Raw genomic sequence first — 21513 nt, 5'->3', positions numbered from 1 at the left:
GAATATGTGCGTGGTGCATTTTTGGTAATGCCAAAATATTCTGAAATGTAGTTATGTATGTTAAAACCCTATGAAATAAATTATGATTATAAAAAATAAAATACAATTTTCTTAAAATATTAGGAGTTATAACTCGAAAGCGATTTATTTCTGGATCGTTCTTTATATAGATTTTACTTTCTTCTTAACTCCCGAATTACTTCTTGTAGTATTGCAGGCGATTTCCAGACACCCGTATAAAATAGAGAATAACTTTAAATGTGCATTATAATATATGCTTATGTAAACTGCATTAATGGATTATTCGTAATGAACCATACTTTTCTAATTGTATCAGTTTTGTTTTCGAAAAATACGATTAATATCTGCAGACACAATTATTCCCCGATAAACGTTGTTTTTTAGTTTAATGATTCTATTTATTTTTTTTTTTGGCACCTTATATTTATACTTTAATTATTAATATTGTTAAACATGATAATATACTTGACGCGTTTATATTTACATTCTAAATTTTCTTTAGTTACCGTGCATAGATCGCATGTCAATTTTACGAGAAAAACGCATAGCATCCAATTTATACACTTTGCAATACATACATTATTTAATCTTTCAAATATAATAATGTGTAATAATATTATATAAATCATATTTGCAAATTAAATAACTTTTTAACAATTCGAAATAATTGTTAAGAAAATTTTTGATGAAATACGATTTATGTAAAATAATATAGATTAGTATATTTACAAGACAATTATTATTTAATTTGTATGATCCTATTACGACATTCATCAGAATTGCATGTTTTACTCTTTGATTTTCAGTCAAATATGGATACTACTTGTCTTCGTAATGCTTTCATAGTCAAATGAAAATCCGCCACGTTGACAATTATTCAACTATCTGTATCTATAAAAATGTTAAATATGTAAAATAAGTATCTAATCACAATTGGTTTTGTCAAAAGTTTATTCATAACAATAATTTAGAGAAATCGATATTTTAAAAACTGAAATTGTAACATAAATTGGGAAATTGTTCATCTACCCGCACTACAACAATGTTTCAATGCGTTCAGTGCCATATTCAGCAATTTTAATAGAGCTACACTTCTCCTAGTCGTATAATACGAGTTAAATTATTCAAAAAATTCCTCTATCATAATGTATCTTTTTCTGTATTATTGAATTTAAAAACCAAAAAAATTTGATAATTTCAATGAAAAAGTTTTTTCTTTTTACACAGTCTCTGGCTTACGAAAAAAAGTTACATAACTGATATTTTTGATAAAATGAAAAATTGACCTCTGCCTAAACTCATTTGAAAAGGTTATTTTAAAAAACATTTCATTTTAAATATTAGTAAATTTGGACTACTAAAACACATGGCATAATATCCTTTGTACAAAGATGCCTCGTATCAGCGGCGATTTTGAATTCTTTTCGGATTCAATATGACTTATAACATTTGTAATTTTGTTTTTGCACATATGTATTATTTATATTTCATTTAATAAGTTATTACAAAAATTGCAACACATCAAAAGATATTCTGTATAATTTTCTGTATAATTTTATTCTGTTAACGTTTTATGTGATCAGGAGAAGTTATATTTATTACAAATTGTATAATATGTAAGATTTATCTTTACGTGACATAAACAAAGCGAGTAATTACCAGGATTTAATCTTATTTGTTTTGATAGTGGTTCCACAGTCAAAGGACTTTGCGTTTCATCTGCGGAGACTGGTATATCCTCATCGTCACTGCTTTGTCTTGGCATGTTTTCCACAGTTGCAGAACTTTGCGTCGCAGTACTTCGTATTTCGCTGGACTCTGCCTCTGGTGTCTCTTGTGTCTCTGGTACACCCTCACTCGGAATGTCTTGTCCAGGCCTATATTTACATATTATTATAAAAAGATAGAAACTGTTACGTATTATTTAAAAAACAGAAAAATGCCATGAAATACATAACAATGTAAATTCAAAGTGTACGTCCTGTTGAGAAATCAAATCAAAATTTGCATTTTTTGGATACAGTATTGTTATTATCAATTCGTTGACATTTACATTTGTAATTTATTTATGTTTTACATTTGTATAAAATTAATGTCTTTAAAATTGATTATTGAAATATAATGCTATATATATAGAAACTAAATCACATAATATAATATGTTGACAGATATATTGTTAGAGTGTCTGATCATAAATGTAAATTACGGTTGAAGCAATTTAAATTAAACGAAGAAGTTAATTCTTTCCCAATTTTTTTGCAATCTTCGTTCTAACTAATGAGAAATTATTTAATTAAGATAAATGAATGACCGTTTATTAGGGGCAATTCTGATAGTAATCATTATACATGCATGCTAAATACGCACCAGTATTTCATTACATACGAAGTAACTGCAATCGTCGCAGTACATTTGTTAGCGATCTCTTTTTTGCGTTTACAAATATTCATTATTGAATCTATCTCATCACAAATTCCGTATATAAGCAATATATAAGCAGAAAATGTTAGTATTTATCATACTTTTTGCTTATATTCTACATACAGAAAATATGATGGTCATATTATGTAAGAAATTTTTAATATTTGTATAATTGAAAAAAGCTTAAATATTTTATAATTTATCAGTTTATTAATAACGTGAAACATAGTTTAAAATTTATTACATTTTTTGTAACATAATATGAATTATACTTTTATTGGAAGTTAATATTTAATTTTCATACCTCGTTCATTTGATGTTATTTAATATAAGAAAAGTGAATAATTACTCAACAATGTATACTTCTTGAATCTCATATCTCTCCGCTGGATGTGATATCTGCGTTGCACCTTCTCGCCTTTTCTTCTTTAATTCTTCCACCTCCTGTTGTAGATTTTTATCTGACTTTATCATACGTCGTGTAGGTTTTTTCGTACTGTTATTAAAAAATTGTTTCGGGATAAATATTAAAGTAAGAAATGAGACCGTTTATTTGAGTAAATCGATGAAGCACAAAGTAACACCAATTATTATCAAAATTAAACGTTAAATTACTACACGTAAAAGAAGGGTCCCGTTTGCCTACAAAACGATTGTTTATAACTTCACATATATATATATATGTATGTATTTTGTATAAAATCTTAATAAAAGTTATATTATTTTCAAGAAGTTCTTTACAGGTTTTAAGATATAGCATTAAATTAAAGTTCTATCGAAATTTAGGATTATTATAATACTTCACATTGATTATGCGTTGAAAGATCGAAAGTAATTATCGGGCAGTTATTTTTGAGATGATTTCATTTAAAGTACGTACGTATACGTGTACTAACTTTGACCATAACTGGCGCTTATTTGTATTTAATTGCTCTGTGATTATATTACTATTTGTAAAATGTTTCTGATAAGATGTATTTTTATAGAACAAAACTAAGGACCAATCATCGTCTCTTCGTATTAGTATAAAGTTATAGAAATATATCAAGTAAAACGCAATTAATTTTGCTTGTTTTGGTATATCTAAAAAATATTCGTTTTATACCGATGGATTTGGTTGTAGTGGTCTCTCATAATTATAAAAATGTCCAAATACAATTCATTGTCTTTTTCCAAATTTTCTGAATATTCACACTCAGAGCAGGTTGCTAAGGTTCCATCCGTTATTTTGTAATTTTGAAGTAGAATATTTATACATTTGTAATAATGCTTTATTTCATTGTAAATCATATTTTTGAGCCCGTGATGAATTTCCCAATGGTTTTGTATGCAATATAACTTATTTGCATTATATTTATATTTATGTTTACAAGATTTTAAATCACAATATAGTATTTTGTTTTTATATTTCATTTCGTATTGTTGTAGTTTTCCGGAATGGGAGAAGCAGGTTCTGTTTCTATAATTCTTAGAGTCTCTTTCATTGCAACTTCCTTATCAATATTTTGCTTTTTTTTGTTCTAATTGCATATTTTCTAATTGCATATTTTCTTCTTTTTCTAACTCAATTTGTATGAATCCTTCGTCTGCGGAACGTAATTCTTGTACATCTTCTTTTAGTATGTCCGAATATTTGCTGTGGAAGTCATAAGGTTATTATTAAATATAGTTGATTAATTTTTGTATTATATTAGTTACGTTCCGTGTCAATTTTAAGTTAATTGTCTATAATAATTAATAGATTACCAGTGACTGCAATACGAGCATATGGCACGGAATTATTATGTATTAATATATATATGTAAATTATATGATTACCATAACGGTCATTACCAAGAACTTAATTTATTACAAAACATCTTAAATGTTACATAGTAAAGTATACTTAGCATATATTGGTATGTATGACAAAATAATGATTACAGAAACTGTACTGAATACTTATTTTCTTACACAAGATATATACATATCAGGGGAATTTATATAACTTTAATTTATAGAACACTAATTTCATGAAGAAATGCTCAATTTCAATTCTATTCGCAAAATCTTTTCTGTTTTTCGAACAAAATAAACAAAATGTATAAAATCAACTATTCATACTTTTAAGAATGATAAATATGAACAATATATTTTACATACTCAATATGTGGGATCAAGTGTCTGTTTAAGGCCGCAAGTACTTCAGTAGTGTGCGAATCCAAACCTTCTAAGGGTATCTGCGTCCGACAAAATGAGCATTTCGCATATTCGGTGTCCTCTATTTTGTAATTATTCAGTATTTTTCGTCCAGAATCTATTTCTACTGCTTTTGCAAAAAAAGCAGTTTTTTGTCGTCTGTATGATGCGTTATCGTATGGTTTTCAAATGGTAATGCTTTACCAAATTTACTTTTAATTTTCACCTTACAATTTAGAACACGACATGTCCCAACGTCACTTTTACTTGTCTTGTGACGTCGAAAATTAAAATTTGTTGCTACGGACTGATATTTTGGGTCTTCCATTATTTCTGAATTTTCATGCACTTCGTATACATGACATATCATTCGATAAACATGATCGATAAAAAATTCACATCTAAATAACTGATTACCCTCCGCATCTAATTCAGATTCCTTGTAAAACTGCACTGTATCCTCTGGTCGCTGTTGAGCCATGTTCGTTAACACCGTTCTCTATCATGGATTACTCACGACTAACTGCTTATTACTCGGAGAACTGTTTAATATTTCAAAATTGATCATAGCTAAGAGGTCGAAAGAAGATACACGTTTCCTTGTCAAAAAATGTAAATATTGATATCTTTAGTTTGTTGTGCGTATTAAATATACCGTTTAACCGACAAATTTTGTAGATCTACATCTCATTTCATATTTAATACAATTTTAATATTTAATAAAATTCTAAAATTTTTAATTATTGAAACACGTAAATGAAGAAAAAATATTCTTATATTGGTAATGTCTTTATTTTTAAAATATAAATCTTGAAATAAGATTATATAGCGTTAAACCAACTTGCTTACATGAAGAAATTTTAATTAAACCAAGAATATATTCTCGTTATTAATAATAATAATAATAATTTTGGAGAGAATAAACCATGTAGAAAATAATATTTTCAAATTGAGAATCAGAATTGCTTTAAATAGAAATTAAATTTTTGTTTTATTGTACTGTTTCCTTGAAATAGGCTGTTCGTATTTTGAAATTGTTTTATTAAAATTAAGCGTGCATCTCATAAGTGATCTCAATATGTACAATAGACGTAATAAATAAACGCCCAGATCCTCGTTATAGCTGTCGTTCGCATAAAAATTCGAAATTATAGATATATTATGAACGAATCGATTAAAGTAACGAGAAAAGCAAATCTTATAATAAATCTTCAAGATTTAATAGTTTACTTTATCTATTGAATTTAATTATTTGTTTAATAGACTATTTTATTAAAGACTCAATTTTCACTCTTTAGGTTAGAATGAGATTTCACTCGGAATAAAAGGAATTTAATGAGTAGATTTGTAAAATGACGAGCGGTTTTATCAAAGATTCGAGACTGTTTCGCCTTCGTTACTTGCTCAACGATTATAACAAAATCACATAATATTGTAATTAATATGAAAACAAGACTGAATATTAACGCGTGACATTAGACGATTCACGAATTATTATTTTTATGATTACATTGACGACGCATATATACTATATATATATTCTCTAATATTGCAAAATATTGTCTTCTTGAAAAAATTTATTAATGTAAAGATTTCGAAATATATTTACATAATATTCGCAGCAGTTAATAAAAATAACTGAGGTATGCATGCTGAACGCTCAACACCGATTTTTAATTAATCAAAATTTTTGGAAAATTCAGAAGATTAAGAATTGTTAAATTTTATATGATAAATTTCTTAGTATAAAACTTTTTTAAATCCCCTTATTATGAAGTTTGATGTATCTCGGAGAGTTGATGCCCGAGAAACTTTTGTTATATAAAAAATTACTGTAACGCATGTATTTTGTTATTATTTAATATATTTCTTCGTAACCACTATTCCATAAGGAAATCATTGTATCTATTTATTTTTAATAATCGAAGATTTTTAATAATGTGTGGCAGAACATATTTTCTTGTGAACTGTCAAAAAGCACAGAGAGTTCAAAAGAGTACAAAAAGAATTTCAATGATGTCATCAATTCTGAACTTATTTTCGGATGCAACATGAATTTTTTTGAGAAATTCAGAAGAAGAAACATTTCAGAAGAAGAATTCTTTTTGCATCTGAAAATAAATTCAGAATTGATGACATATCACTGAATTCTTGTTGACCTCTTTGTGGTACCTGGGTAATCAGCGTATTACAAGGCATAAGGGGGGGTGGAGCTTGGAGAGTCTCTATCTCGTTTTTTGCTAAATTAAACCTTAAATTAGCGATATACGATTGGAAAAGTTTGAAGTGTATTCAAAATCTCTGTAATTGTTAGTAATTATAAAGACTTTGGAATATACTTACATACTAATAATTATGTTTGGTTAAAAACGAACTGAAAGTCTGTATAAAGTAACATAACTTTGTAATTTCATTTTTATGCAGGTATTATAAGACAAAATTCATTAAATTAACTTGTTTGGATATTCAATTTTGAGTTTCTTAAAATTCAACAACTTTTTATTTCCATAGTAGTAGATGCGAAGTTAAAATTTTTGTTTAACCTATTAATAATTATTGTCTGAAAAGAATTCATGTTGCATTATGTCTCAGAACACCGAGGAGACAAGATTTTCATTTCTTTTCTCATTGTCTCTAATTTTAACATATTATTTGCACCCGAAACTCTTTTAATTTGTGACTCAAGTATCAAACTCATATTTGCGTTTACCGTTCACTTTTAATCAAAGGACTTTCATTCGGTTTATTAAAATTGACATTATAAGCATTTTAATGACTATAAGTAGCTTTTATTATGCGTACATTTTTTTCCGTTATATATTATAAATATGTACATTATGATTCGTTTTCTTGTTACCAGCGTCAGAGCGAAATAGATAATTTATGTTTTTTTTTGTTTTCCGACTGTAACTATTATGTATTTTTAACATTGAAAATGATCCGATCACGATCGAAACGTCCGTCTGCTAGCTTTCTTTATTAAATCTTTATCTTAAAACATGTCTGATTATTTTATTTTTTTACATTCATGTTTATTTTATATAATAATTTTTGGCTCGTAGCCCTCTTTTTTCTTTGTTTTATAAAATTTATGAGCTTTATTACTAATTAGATATTTTAATTGTTATTTTATTTCCAAAAATAAAACCCATTCTACAATTGCGTAAGCGTATTTTATTGAAAAATGTGTAATCGTAAATGATTGCAGTTGTAAGAATTGGCCAATTATAGTCGAATATGAGAAGAATATTCGTCTGTGATTGATGAATTCTTACAATTGCAGTTACTTACAATTACGCTTATGCAATTATAGAATGGGCTTAAAATATTCATTTCTGAAGTTAAAAAAACTTTCCACGACTCACGCTTGATTATTGCACAATAATGGGACTTTACATAGATTTCCATTATTTTTCTCAATTATCTAAAAAATTGGACATGATAGAGCAAAACGCCTTCCGAATTTAGACCAAAATTTATAAGACACTTATTCATTTAATTTGTTAAAAAAATTTCTTAAAATATTTTTTTGCGGTTTACATGCCATATAAGAAAAACAATGAATGCATAATAAAAGTATTTCATGGGAGATTTCGAGCCTTACATAATAGTTTCAAAATCTGCTTAATTTTAGTCTCGGTTTAATTTATTCTTTATTTCTAATTCTCCGATCTGAAAAAAAAATGAAACGTGAGTTAAACCAAGAATAAAATTTAAATCTACAATGACAGAAAGTATTAGTAGTACATAAATATATTTGCAGTGTAAATGATATATTCTGCTCAGTAATTGTTTTATTTCCTCGCATCATTTTGAGTGAATTGATATGTGTATATCAGACCATGACAGTACATTGTATATTTTGATTCCAATTTCAAATAACATACATTTTGCACGCACACAGACGTAAGCATGACTGTTGTACACACGTGAAAAAGTAATATATATATATATATTCATAAAAGTTAAAAGGCCAAAATTAAACGAGCAAAAATATATGTCAATTTAATTAAAACATGTATTTAATTAAGTAGAACGTTTCAATTTGATAAAGCCCTCTTCAGTCGTTACAAATGCTGAATCAATCTATAATTAAAATTATAATTAAAACTATAATTAAACTATAATTAAAACAAAAATTTTTTTTATCTATGTGTTGCATATTTTCATCGTCTTTTATATGAAAACTTTCTTTGTTCTATTTTAATTGTATTCGACTGGTCAAATGTTCCTTGCGGCTGAAAAGAGCTTTGTTAAGTCGAAACGTTCCGATTCATTAAATACGTATGTTTTATTAATTTGATATCCATTTTTATTCGTTTAATATTAACCTTTTAATTTTATATATTTAATACGAGCTACTTTCGTTCTTTATATATCTGTAACAACATAATTGATCTAAATATGATATACAATATATTGATCGAAAAATTAAATTGATACGCGTCTGATTAAAATCTAGTATAAAAACTATTGATAATTTCTTTCTCTTTAGAAGATTTAGGTGATATTTTTCAAACATATCGTTTCATCGTTCGATGCCATTTAATGTGTAGTTTTATAAATAACAGAGTTACTACACATATCTGTATTGTTCTTGCTGTGGAATCGAAATATTAACTGTATTTAAAACATACTTATTATTTCACCTATATGTATGTATATGTATAGCGATAATTAGTTAATACAAAAGATTATATTATGACGTAGTTCTAAGCAATGGTTGAATGCAATAGCAACTATTTAATTGTATCATCGATTTATATTTACAATCACAATGAGTATTTATGAATTTTATTACAATTTAATCACACATACCTGTGTTCACGTATTGTGGAAAAATTTTAACAAAATTTTATACATCATTAAACAAAATGATGGAAAATTTCTATTCTACATGCACAGAATGTTTGAATTACCTAAAAAAGCATGATTTACATTATATAACGCAGCATTAGAACAGCATTCGAATGGAATGTAAATTTCTATCAGAGAGTTGAGTTTTTTTTCTGTCACAATATATTTTTTTGTATCCTCCTTCGATTACTTGATTATTTTATTTAATGTATTATTACGAAAAATTCATTTAATAATAATAATGATACTTAGAATTGATTTACAATTAGAAATTTATAAATTATAATACTTTGTAGCGCGGAATATTTCGTGAGATTTTACGGTAAACTAGTTTAAATATTCTTAAATATGTTATATTTTAAGATAATCTCTCTCTTTCCACTTCCTCTAATAGAAAGAAATTATTTAAGTTAAGCATACGAAAATAATAGCATGCTAATTACGTTTATCGTTTCCATGTAATCCATTTAAAAATAAAATTTTATCAGTTATCACACATCTACATAAAAAATGTAATGCTGAGATATATCTTATATACTTTCAAAAAATTACAATTTTATTCTCTACAATTTACATTTTTATCGATCAAATTTTGACGAACATAAAAATCATTATTTTAAATCAATTTTGACATTAGCGTCTCTATACATGTATGGTACTACAAACTTATTTCATACATTTTTATTGTCTAGTATCAATTTTGATGGTATATCCTATTTTAATGCTGTTAAGGGTATCCTAAAGTGCGAATTCCGATGAGATCGCTGTTTTACCGATAAAATGCGACACGTCGATATATTTTTATATATTGTATATAGAAGAAAGCCCCCTATTATGAGATAGGCGCCTAATATTAGATAGCAACGTTTCTGACAAATTAATTACGCTATATCTATCTTCCCCTATATTTCTTTTAAATAACCACAAGGATAATTTTTTTCGAGAATAAAATTTTTTATTATTCTTTTCCGGTTAAACAAAAAATGATATCAATGTTTATTTTGTAACATTTAACTGAGAAGTGTTCCAACAATACTTGTTCCAAAAATTTTTATTCGATACTTACAAAAATGTTTTGCAAACCGCAAATAAAAAAATTTTGTAAAAATCGTAAAAAACCGGAAACATTGACAAATTTTGAAATATAAAATCAAATAATTCGAAAGAAAAAAATCGTAAAAGATATCTGATAATTTATATTTATAGCTGTACGTTTCTAGTTTAAAAGCTTTTTTGGAAAACTAATTTCCAACCATTTATTCAAATATTATTGAATTAAAGTGCCAAAACAGTCCGGGCGTTATCTATAATGCGATATCCTCTTGGGTCTGACACATAGCCACCGAAGACAGGAGCATGTTGTGTAGACTTTTTTGGTCACTAATTTTAAATGTGAAGTAAAAAATGTGCAATTCAAAATGGAGTATGTAGGTATACGTACTGTACTAATTGCGTACTGTAAGTAACGAATGGACTGCTTTGTCACTTTAAATTCAATAATTTGAATAAATGTTCAAAAATTAATTTTTTGAAAAAGGATTTACACTAGTTATACACAGCAATAAGTGCAAATTGTCAGATATTTTCTTCAATTTTATTTTATTTCGAATTATTTTGTTTTAAATTTTAAAATTTATTAATTTTTTCCGGTTTTTTACGATTTTTCGAAAGTTTTTTATTTACGGTTTGCATAAAACATTTTTATATGCATCGAAAAAATATTTTTGGAACAAGTATTGATGAAACACTTCTAAGCTAGATGCTGCAAAACAGACATAGATATCATTTTTTATTTAACCGAAAAAAAAATAATAAAAAAGTTATTTCCAAAAAAAATTATCTTTGTGGTTATATAAAAAAATAAAGGGGAAGGTAGATATAGCGTAATAAGATTGGCAGAAACGTCGCTATTTAATATTAGGCGCTTATCTCATAATAGAGGGCTTTCTTCTATATACAATATATAAAAATCTTCTTGATGCTTCCATGGGTGCTTTCTATATAACTAATCTGTGCTTCGCGGATTTTCTCCATGTCTTGGTCCATTCTTGATGTGTCAACGTTTCGTGGGCCTTGCAGTCCACTTCATCAGGGCGAGGAGCAGCCTGATACTAAGCTGTTCCTCCAGGTCCTTCCTTTTTATGTTACGCTACTTGTTGAGGTGGGAGATTTTGGTGGAGGGGGGGGGGTTAGTGATGGGGGAGACAGATAGTGGAATCTTGGTCGGTCTTTGCTGGTCGGGAGGATGGTCTTCCATATCTTACTTATGTTATAGCCATTATCCCTGTTTAGATTGTTAGGGTGTTTTTGTATTTCTATGGCTTCTCTGTATTTTCTTGGGAAGTATGATGTGGTGTTGGTTATCGTGGTTGCTTGGTCAAACAGTATTTGATGTCCTGTTTCGACGTTATGTTCTGATAGTGCCGACTGTGTGACGTGTTTCAGTCTAACGTCTCGTTGGTGTTCTTTTATCCGTAGGTTTACCATTCTCCCAGTTTCCCCGATGTATACTTGTCCGCAGGAACACGGTATTCTGTATACTCCTGCGGAACTGAGTGGCGGTCTTGGATCTTTGGGGTTTTTTAAGATTTGTCCTATCTTCTTGGGTGGTTTGTAGATAGTTCGGATATTGTGTTTGTTCAATATCCTGCCGATCCGGTCTGTAGTTCCTTTGACGTAAGTCAAGTATACAGACTGCAAGGCCCACGAAACGTTGGCACATCAAGAATGGACCAAGACATGGAGAAAACCCGCGAAGCACAGATTAGTTAATATATAAAAATATATCGACATGTCGCATTTTATCGGTGAAACAGCGATCTCGTTAGAATTCGGGCTTCACTTTAGAATCCCGTTAACAGCGTTAAAATAGTATGTATAATCAAAATTGATGCTAGACAATAAAAATGCATGAAATAAATATATAGTGCCATATACATGTGTGGAGACGCTAGTATCAAAATTGATTTAAAACTTTGATTTATATATTCGTCAAAGATGGATCGATAAAAGTGTAAATTGTAGAGAAGAAAATTGTAATTTTTTGAAAGTATATATGATACATCTTAGCATTACAAATATTCATATTTATTTATAGAATATTTATATTATATAACATAAAATCATTAATATAATAATGTATTAGCTATACAATCTGTGTTAATACTTACAAATTTATATTACTTAATTATTGACAATGCTAATGTCTTTAATTATCTCCGGGCTTTTGAGGTTGTTTCGAAAAAAATAAATGTCATGGTTGACGGTTTTTGATAGTATCTCGTCGATGTAGGCAAATGATGCTTTAGGCAATCGGTTTGTAAGTATATGGAGTCCTCCCAAGAATCCGTCGATTGATATACACTGATACGCGTTAGAACAGTAAATCCGATGGTGCTTTAACGTTTTGAGTATACACTCATCGTTCTATTATTCTATAATAGTATTAATATGTAATTTGTTGCACAAATAAATTAAATTAAATTATTAAAATTAAATATTTATCGAAGAATAGTGAACTATTATCTAAGAATATTTATTCTAAGTTTCGTAACAAATATTTTTCGACTAACATAAAAAAGATAAGAAAGACTTGATTATTTAAGTTGAATGATATTACTGAAACTAGAAAAAAATTTTGAATAAAGAAATATTCCATATTAAAGTTTAAATTGCACAAAACTATTATTTTATATTTTCTAAAAATTAATGAATATTAAATAAATTTTATATTAAAAATAGTAGAGAAATAGTGCTTGTAAATTATTCGTTATTTTTATTTAATATGCATTTTTTGTTAAACTAAATTGTACTAATATTCTAGAACTTTTTAACAGTATAAAAACGGATAAAAAATATTAACAGAAAATATTAATTTAAACAATTAAAAGGATCCTGGAATCGAACATTTTATCAATCAAAATTCATTTCGATCAATTCATAAGATTTACTCATATTGATTTTCCAGAATAATGTGTAAAATTTATTTTTCACCACTAAAATTGAAGAATAAAGATGTAGCTAACTACTGCAAGAAATTTGAATGTTTTAATTTGAATATAATTAAAATAATAAATAAACACTTTTCAGGAAAATATTGTCCTTTTAATAAACATATGTAGCGCAGACGGATAAGGATTTTACGTATATTATAGGTCTTTTATTACACATATATTAAATTGCTAATATATCAATAACATTATGTTAATTGCACGTATTTGTTCTGTGCTTAATTTTAGGAGCAATCTAATAGAGAGGAATAAAAAATATTGAATGCATATGTAGTTTGAAAATCTCTGTTTTCGACAGGAAATTTAGATCATCAATTTCGACAAATTATATATTCTTCTCAATAACAACGGCATATCCAGCGTATTATAATTATTGCTATTGATTAAAATATCTGACAACAGAATAGTAGATTAATTCCGAACTTTGATTAAGTATCTTAATCTTTCATTATATTAATAAAAAATAAATATATAAAATTTTGGTGAACAATGTATCATGCATCTTATGTTTATTAATTCAAAATCGACATACATCAAAGCCAATTCACATACAGAAAAAATTCATTTTTTTCTTACAAATTTATAAACGTGATTTTATTTCTCTTTTATCTAAATATTAATAAATGTTAATATTCGCTGCCATTATATTCAAAGTATAAATAAACACATTCTAAAATTAAATAATACATAATTTCCACAGGAATTTCTATAGCAATAATACATAATTTCCGTAGAAATTTAAACTATACGCTTCCTGTTGTTCATTTATGCTCCGAATATGTATGAAAATAATCTTTTATTAATTTATTGTATTAAAAAGTAAGAAAGGAAATTCTATAGGATAAACGATGTCATTGACAGTATTTTTATTCTATAATGCTAATATGTAGTATAATACGTTTAATAAGCACAATTATTTTCCAAAAGGAACGCACCAAATTACTTATAATATGGAAGAACAAAAATAATAATTAATATACGAATATAAAAGTGTGCCAATAAAACAAAAATATTAATAAAAAACACGTAGATTTATAGGATATCTGGAAAATCGCCCGCAATACTTCGGGAAATGATTCGGCACTCAAAAGAAGGAACAAGATCTATATAAACATAGATCCGGAAATAGATCGTTTCCAAATTATAACTACATTTATGTTAAAAAAAATTGTAATTGGTTATTTATAATTACAATAATAACTATTTCATACTATTTTTTAACTACGTTTTGGAATATTTTGGAGACATAGTCTGCTAGATATCTCTAGTAAAATAAAAAAATTTTTAAATAAAAAAGATTAAAAAAGAGGGATGCCTAGCGGAGTATGTCTCCGCGTGGTGCATTTTTGGTAACGCTAAAATAATCTGAAATGTAGTTATGTATGTTAAAACCCTATGAAATAAATTATGATTATAAAAAATAAAATACAATTTTTTTTAAATATAAGTAGTTATAACTCAAAAGCGACTTACTTCCGGATCGTTCTTTATATAGATTTTGCTTTCATCTTAAATCCCGAATTACTTCTTGTAGTATTTCGGGCGATTTCCGGACACTTGTATAAAATCGAGAATGTGCATTATAATGTATGCTTATGTAAACTGCATTATTCGATTATTCGAAATGAACCATACATTTTAAATTGTAAGTTTTGTTTTCGAAGAATACGATTAATTACTGCAGACATAATTATTCCTCGATAAACGTTGTTTTTTAATTTAGTGATTCTATTTATCTTTTATTTGACACATTTTATTTATATTGTTAAATATAATAATATACTTGACGCGTTTATATTTCCATTCTAAATTTTTTTTAGTTACCGTGTATAGAACGCGTGTCAATTTTTCGAGAAAAAAGCGTAGCACTCAATTTACACTCTTTGCAATACATACACTCTTGAGTTTTTCAAATACAATAATGTGTATTAATATTATATAAATCATATATGCAAATTAAATAACTGCTTAACAGTTCAAAATTGTTGTTAATAAAATCATTGATAAAATACGATCTATGTAAAATAATGTAGATTATTATATTTACAAGACTATTATTATTTAATTTGTAATTTGATCCTATTACGATGAACATTCAGAATTGCATGTTTTACTCTTTGATCTTCCAGCCAAATATGGATGCTACTTGTTTGTGTAATTCTTTCGTAATCAAATGAGAATCCGTCACAGTAACATTTAATCAACTACATTTCAATCTATAGAAATGGTAAATATGTAAAATGAGTAAAATATCTAATCACAATTGGTTTTGTCAAAAGTTTATTCATAACAATTATTTAGAGGAATTGTATTTTAAAAACTGAAAACTAATTTAGATTGGGAAATTGTTCATCTCCCGGCACTACTACAATGTTTCAATGCGTACAGTGCCATATTCTCCAATTTTAATGGAGCAACACTTCTCCTAGTCATATAATACGAGTTAAATTAATTAAAAAATTCCTCTATCATCATGTATCTTTTTCTGTATTACTGAATTTAAAAACCAAAAAAATTTGATAATTTTAATAAAAATGTTTTTTTTTATTTTTACATAGTCTCTGGATTACAAAAAAAAGTTACATAACCGATATTTTTGATAAAATGAAAAATTGACCTCTGCCTAAACTCATTTGAAAAGGTTATTTTAAAAAATATTTCATTTTATAATAAATATTAGTAAATTTGAACTATTAAAATACATGGCATAATATCTTTTGTACAAAGATGCCTTGTACAGCGGCGGTTTTGAATTCTTTTCAGATTCAATAAAACCTATAACATCTGTAATTTTGTTTTTGCACATATTATTTACATTTCATTTAATCAGTTATTACAAAAATTGCAACACAATCAAAAGATATTCTGAATAATATTCTATATAATTTTATTCTGTTAACCAGTTTTATGTGATCAGGAGAAGTTATATTTATTACAAATTGTATAATATGTAAGATTTATCGTTACGTGATATAAACGAAACGAATAATTACCAGGATCTAATCTTATTTGTTTTGATAGTGGTTCCACAGTCAAAGGACTTTACGTTTCGCCGGAGACTGGTATAGCCTCATCGTCACTGCTTTGTGTTGGCATGTCTTCCACAGTTGCAGAACTTTGCGTCGGAGTACTTCGTATTTCGCTGGACTCTGTCTCTGGTGTCTCTTGTGTCTCTGGTACACCCTCACTCGGAATGTCTTGTTCAGGCCTATATTTACATAATAAAAAGATAGAAAACTGTTACGTATTATTTAAAAAACAGAAAAATGCCATGAAATACATAACAATGTAAATTCAAAGTGTATGTCCTGTTGAAAAATCAAATCAAAATTTGCATTTTTTTGGATTCAGTATTAATATTATCAATTCGTTAACATTTACATTTGTAATTTATTTATGTTATACATTTTGTATAAAATTAATGTCTTTAAAATTGAATATTGTAATATAATGCTATATATACAGAAATTAAATCACATAATGTAATATGCAAATGTTGACAGATATACTGCTTGAGTGTCCGATCATAAATTTAAAGAACGGTTGAAGCAATTTGAACGAAGAAGTTAATTTTTTTCCATTTTGCAATTTACGTACTAACTAATAAGAAATTATTTAATTAAAATAAATGAATGAACGTTTATTAGGAGCAATTCTGATAGTAAATCTATTGCACATTATACATGCATGTTAAATACGCCCTAATATTTCATTACATACGAAGTAACCGCAATCGTCGCGATACGTTTGTTAGCGAACTCTTCTTTGCGTTTATATACATTCATTATTGAATCAATCATCACAAATTCCTTATATAAGCAACATAAAGCAGAAAATGTTAGTATTTATCATACTTTTTGCTTATATTCTACATACAGGAAATATAATGTTGGCCATATTATGTAAGAAATTTTTGATATTCGTATAATTAAAAAAATCTTAAATATTTTGTAATTTATCAGTTTGTTAATAACGTGAAAATATAATAATTAGTTTAAAATTTATTACATTTTTTGTAACATAATATGAATTATACTTTTATTGGAAATTAATATTTAATTTTCATACTTCGTTCATTTCATGTTAATGTTATTTAATATAAGAAAAGTGAATAATTACTCAACAACGTGTACTTCTTCAATCTCATATCTCTCCGCTGGATGTGATATATGCGTTGCAGCTTCTCGCCTTTTCTTCTTTAATTCTTCCACCTCACGTTGTAGATTTTCGTCTGCCTTTATCATATCTCCCGACATAGGTATCATACTATTACTAAATAATTGTTTCGGGATAAATATTAAAATTATAAATGAGATCGTTTATTTGAGTAAATCAATTAAGTACAAAATAACACCAATTATGATCAAAATTAAACGTTAAATTACACGAAAAGAAGGGTCATGTTTGCCTACAAAACGATTGTCTATAGCTTCGCATATATATGTATTTTAAATAAAATAATCGTAAAATTAATAAAAGTTACCTTATTTTCAAGAAGTTCTTTACAGGTTTTAAGATGCTAGCATGAAATTAAAGTTTCTAAATTTGGGATTATTATAATATTTCATATTGATTATGTGTTGAAAGATCGAAAGTAATTGTCGGGCAGTTATTTTTGAGATTATTTCATTTAAAGTACGTACGTATACGTGTACTAACTTTGACCATAACTGGCGCTTATTTGTATTTAATTGCTTTATGATTATATTACTATTTGTAAAATGTTTTTGATAAGATGTATTTTGATAGAACAAAACTATAGACCAATCATCGTCTCTTCATATTAGTATAAAGTTATAGAAATAAATCAAGTAAAACGCAATTATTTTTGCTTATTTTGATATATCTAAAAATTATTCGTTTTATACCGATGGATTTGGTAGTGGTCTCTCATAATTATCAAAATGTCCAAATACAATTTATTGTCTTTTTCCAAATTTTCTGAATATTCACACATAGAGCAGGTTGCTAAGGTTCCATCCGTTATTTTGTAATTTAGAAGTAGAGTATTTATACTTTTGTAATAATGCTTTATTTCATTGTAAATCATATTTTTGGTCCCGTGATGAATTTCCCAATGGTTTTGTATGTAATGTAACTTATTAGCATTATATTTATATCTATAATAACAAGGTTTTAAATCACAATATAGTCTTTCGTTTTTATATTTCATTTTATATTGTTGTAGTAGCGTATTAAGATCTTCCAGAGAATCAGGTTCCGTTTCTATAATTCTTAGAGTCTCTTCCATCGAAACTTCCTTATCAATATCTTGCTTTTTTTTGTTTACTTCTAATTGCATATTTTTTTCTTTTTCTAGCTCACTTTGTATGAATGCTTTGTCTACGGAACATAATTCTTGTACTTCTTCTTGTAGTATGTCCGAATATTTGCTATGGAAGCCATAAGATTATTATTAAATATAGTTGATTAATTTTTGTATTATATTAATTATGTTCCGTGTCAATTTTAAATTAATTGTCTATTAGTAGATTACCAGTGACTGCAATACGAGTATATGGCACGGAATTATTATGTATTAATATATATATATATATATATATATATATATATATTATTAATATACATATATATATATATATATATATGTAAATTATATGATTACCATAACGGTCATTACCAAGAACTTAATTTATTACAAAACATCTTAAATGTTATATAGTAAAATATACTTAGCATATGGCGCTTCGAATTCAAAGTTGTTATTATACTTAGCATATATTGGTATGTATGACAAAATAATGATTACAGAAACTATACTGAATACTTATTTTCTTACACAAGATATATACATATCAGGGGAATTTATATAACATTAATTTATATAACACTAATTTCATGAAGAAATGCTCAATTTCAATTCTATTTGCAAAATCTTTTCTGTTTTTCGAATTAATAACGAAATTGTAAAAACAAAATAAACAAAATGTATAAAATCAACTTTTCATACTTTTGAGAATGATAAATATGAACAATATATTTTACATACTCAATATGTGGGATGAAGTGTCTGTTTAAGGCCGCAAGTACTTCAGCAGTGTGCGAATCCAAACCTTCCAAGGGTATCTGCGTCCGACAAAATGAGCATTTCGCATATTCGGTGTCCTCTATTTTGTAATTATTCAGTATTTTTCGTCCAGAATCTATTTCTACTGCTTTTGCAAAAAAACTTTTTTTGTCATCTGTGTGATGCGTTATCGAGTGGTTTTTAAATGGTAATGCTTTACCAAATTTACTTTTAATTTTCATTTTACAATTAAAATCACGGCATGTCCCATTGATACTTTTACTTTTTTTGATGCGTACAAGATGAAAATTTGCTGCTATGGACTGATATTTTGGGTCTTCCATTATTTCTATTTTTCCATGCACTTCGTATACATGACATATCATTCGATAAACATGATCGATAAAATCAGGCTTTGAATCTTGTCTGCAAAATTCACATCTAAATAACTGATTACCCTCCGCATCTAATTCAGATTCCTTGTAAAACTGCACTGTATCCTCTGGTCGCTGTTGAGCCATGTTCGTTAACACCGTTCTCTATCACGGATTACTCACAACTAATTGCTTATTACTCGGAGAACTGTTTAATATTTCAAAATTGATCATAGCTAAGAGGTCGAAAGATACACGTTTCCTTGTCTGAAAATGTAAATACCCATATCTTTAGTTTGTTTGTGCGTATTAAATATACCGTTTGACTGACAAATTTTATAATAAATCTTCAAGACTTAATAGTTTACTTTATCTATTGAATTTTATTATTTGTTTAATAGACTATTTTATTAAAGACTCAATTTTCACTCTTTAGATTAGAGTGAGATTCCACTCGGAATAAAAGGAATTTAATGAGTAGATATTTGTAAAATGACGAGCGGTTTTATCAAAGATTCGAGACTGTTTCGCCTTCGTTACTTGCTCAACGATTATGACAAAATCACATAATATTGTAATTAATATGAAAACAAGACTGAATATTAACGCGTGACATTAGATGATTCACGAATTATTATTTTTATGATTATATTGACGACGCATATATACTATATATATATTCTCTAATATTGCAAAATATTGCCTTCTTGAAACAATTTATTAATGTAAAGATTTTGAAATATATTTACATAATACTCGTAGCAGTTAATAAAAATAGCTGAGGTATGCATGCTGAACGCGCAACACCGATTTTAATTAGTCAAAATTTTTGGAAAATTCAGAAGAATAAAAATTGTCAAATTTTATATAATAAATTTCTTGGTATAAAACTTTTTAAAATCCCGTTATTATGAAGTTTGGTTTATCTCGAAGAATTGATGCCCGAGAAACGTTATTTAAAAAATTACTATACGCATGTATTTTGTTATTTTTTAATATATTTCTTCGTAACCCCTATTCCATAAGGAAATCATTGTATCCATTTATTTTTAATAAGCGAAGATTTTTAGTAATGTGTGGTAGAACATATTTTCTTGTGAATTTTAATTTTATTAAAGATTCAATAAAAATGTTAATTGTAATTGACGTACTACTAAAATTGTTACTGTATAAGCGGTCTGAAAGATTCATATCCTCCAGTAACAAGATCGCTTCTGTTTGACGGATTGCTTAACTTTTCTTTGCGAATGAATCTTGTGAATTTGATGTTGAATCAGAATACATTAAGTTCATTCTCCACTATGATGATTGTTCTTCTTTGTATCAGATACTAAACTATCAAAAAATACAGAGAGTTCAAAAGAATGCAAAAAGAATTTCAATGATGTCATCAATTCTGAACTTATTTTCGGATGCAACATGAATTTTTTTGAGAACATTTCAGAAGAAGAATTCTTTTTGCATCTGAAAATAAATTCAGAATTGATGACATATCACTGAATTCTTGTTGAACTCTTTGTGGTACCTGGGTAACCAGCGTATTACAAGGCACAAGGGGGGGTGGAGCTTGGAGAGTTTCTATCTCGTTTTTTGCTAAATTAAATTTTAAATTAACGATATACGG

At 27.2% G+C, this 21513-nt stretch overlaps 2 protein-coding genes across 2 annotated transcripts; both read right to left on the bottom strand.

Moving 5' to 3' along the window:
* Positions 1–413: 413 nt before the first annotated feature.
* On the bottom strand, positions 414–5006 carry LOC105151422 (uncharacterized). The gene is made up of 3 exons (XM_087416490.1): positions 4585–5006; positions 2792–4078; positions 414–1898 (listed from the first exon to the last, which is right to left on the bottom strand). Exons 2-3 carry the CDS (start codon positions 2914–2916, stop codon positions 1601–1603), a joined length of 423 nt encoding a protein of 140 aa, XP_087272616.1. The 5' UTR covers positions 2917–4078; positions 4585–5006; the 3' UTR covers positions 414–1600.
* A 6650-nt stretch (positions 5007–11656) lies between these two features.
* On the bottom strand, positions 11657–20036 carry LOC147906490 (uncharacterized). Its single transcript, XM_087416489.1, has 6 exons — positions 19973–20036; positions 19498–19690; positions 18356–18880; positions 17607–17759; positions 16481–16695; positions 11657–15703 (listed from the first exon to the last, which is right to left on the bottom strand). The coding sequence occupies exons 1-5, from the start codon at positions 20034–20036 to the stop codon at positions 16530–16532; spliced, it is 1101 nt and encodes a 366-aa protein (XP_087272615.1). The 3' UTR covers positions 11657–15703; positions 16481–16529.
* Positions 20037–21513: the final 1477 nt, after the last annotated feature.

The sequence above is a fragment of the Acromyrmex echinatior genome, unplaced genomic scaffold (assembly GCF_024713525.1).
Source record: "Acromyrmex echinatior isolate Ae372 unplaced genomic scaffold, ASM2471352v2 Scaffold25, whole genome shotgun sequence".
Taxonomy (NCBI): domain Eukaryota; kingdom Metazoa; phylum Arthropoda; class Insecta; order Hymenoptera; family Formicidae; genus Acromyrmex; species Acromyrmex echinatior.
The sequence above is the reverse complement of the archived record's forward strand: the minus strand, read 5'-3'. Positions and strand labels throughout refer to the sequence as shown.

Bases quoted from the DNA above. Each gene is read 5' to 3' on its own strand.
- LOC147906490 (XM_087416489.1), bottom strand. From the start codon at position 20,036: ATGGCTCAACAGCGACCAGAGGATACAGTGCAGTTTTACAAGGAATCT. The intron at 18,881-19,497 runs GTATGTAAAATA...TGGCTTCCATAG, and splicing joins CACTTCATCCCACATATTGA to CAAATATTCGGACATACTAC. The intron at 16,696-17,606 runs GTAATTATTCAC...ATGTAAATATAG, and splicing joins GAAGAAGTACACGTTGTTGA to GCCTGAACAAGACATTCCGA.
- LOC105151422 (XM_087416490.1), bottom strand. From the start codon at position 2,916: ATGATAAAGTCAGATAAAAATCTACAACAGGAGGTGGAAGAATTAAAG. The intron at 1,899-2,791 runs GTAATTATTCAC...ATGTAAATATAG, and splicing joins CAAGAAGTATACATTGTTGA to GCCTGGACAAGACATTCCGA.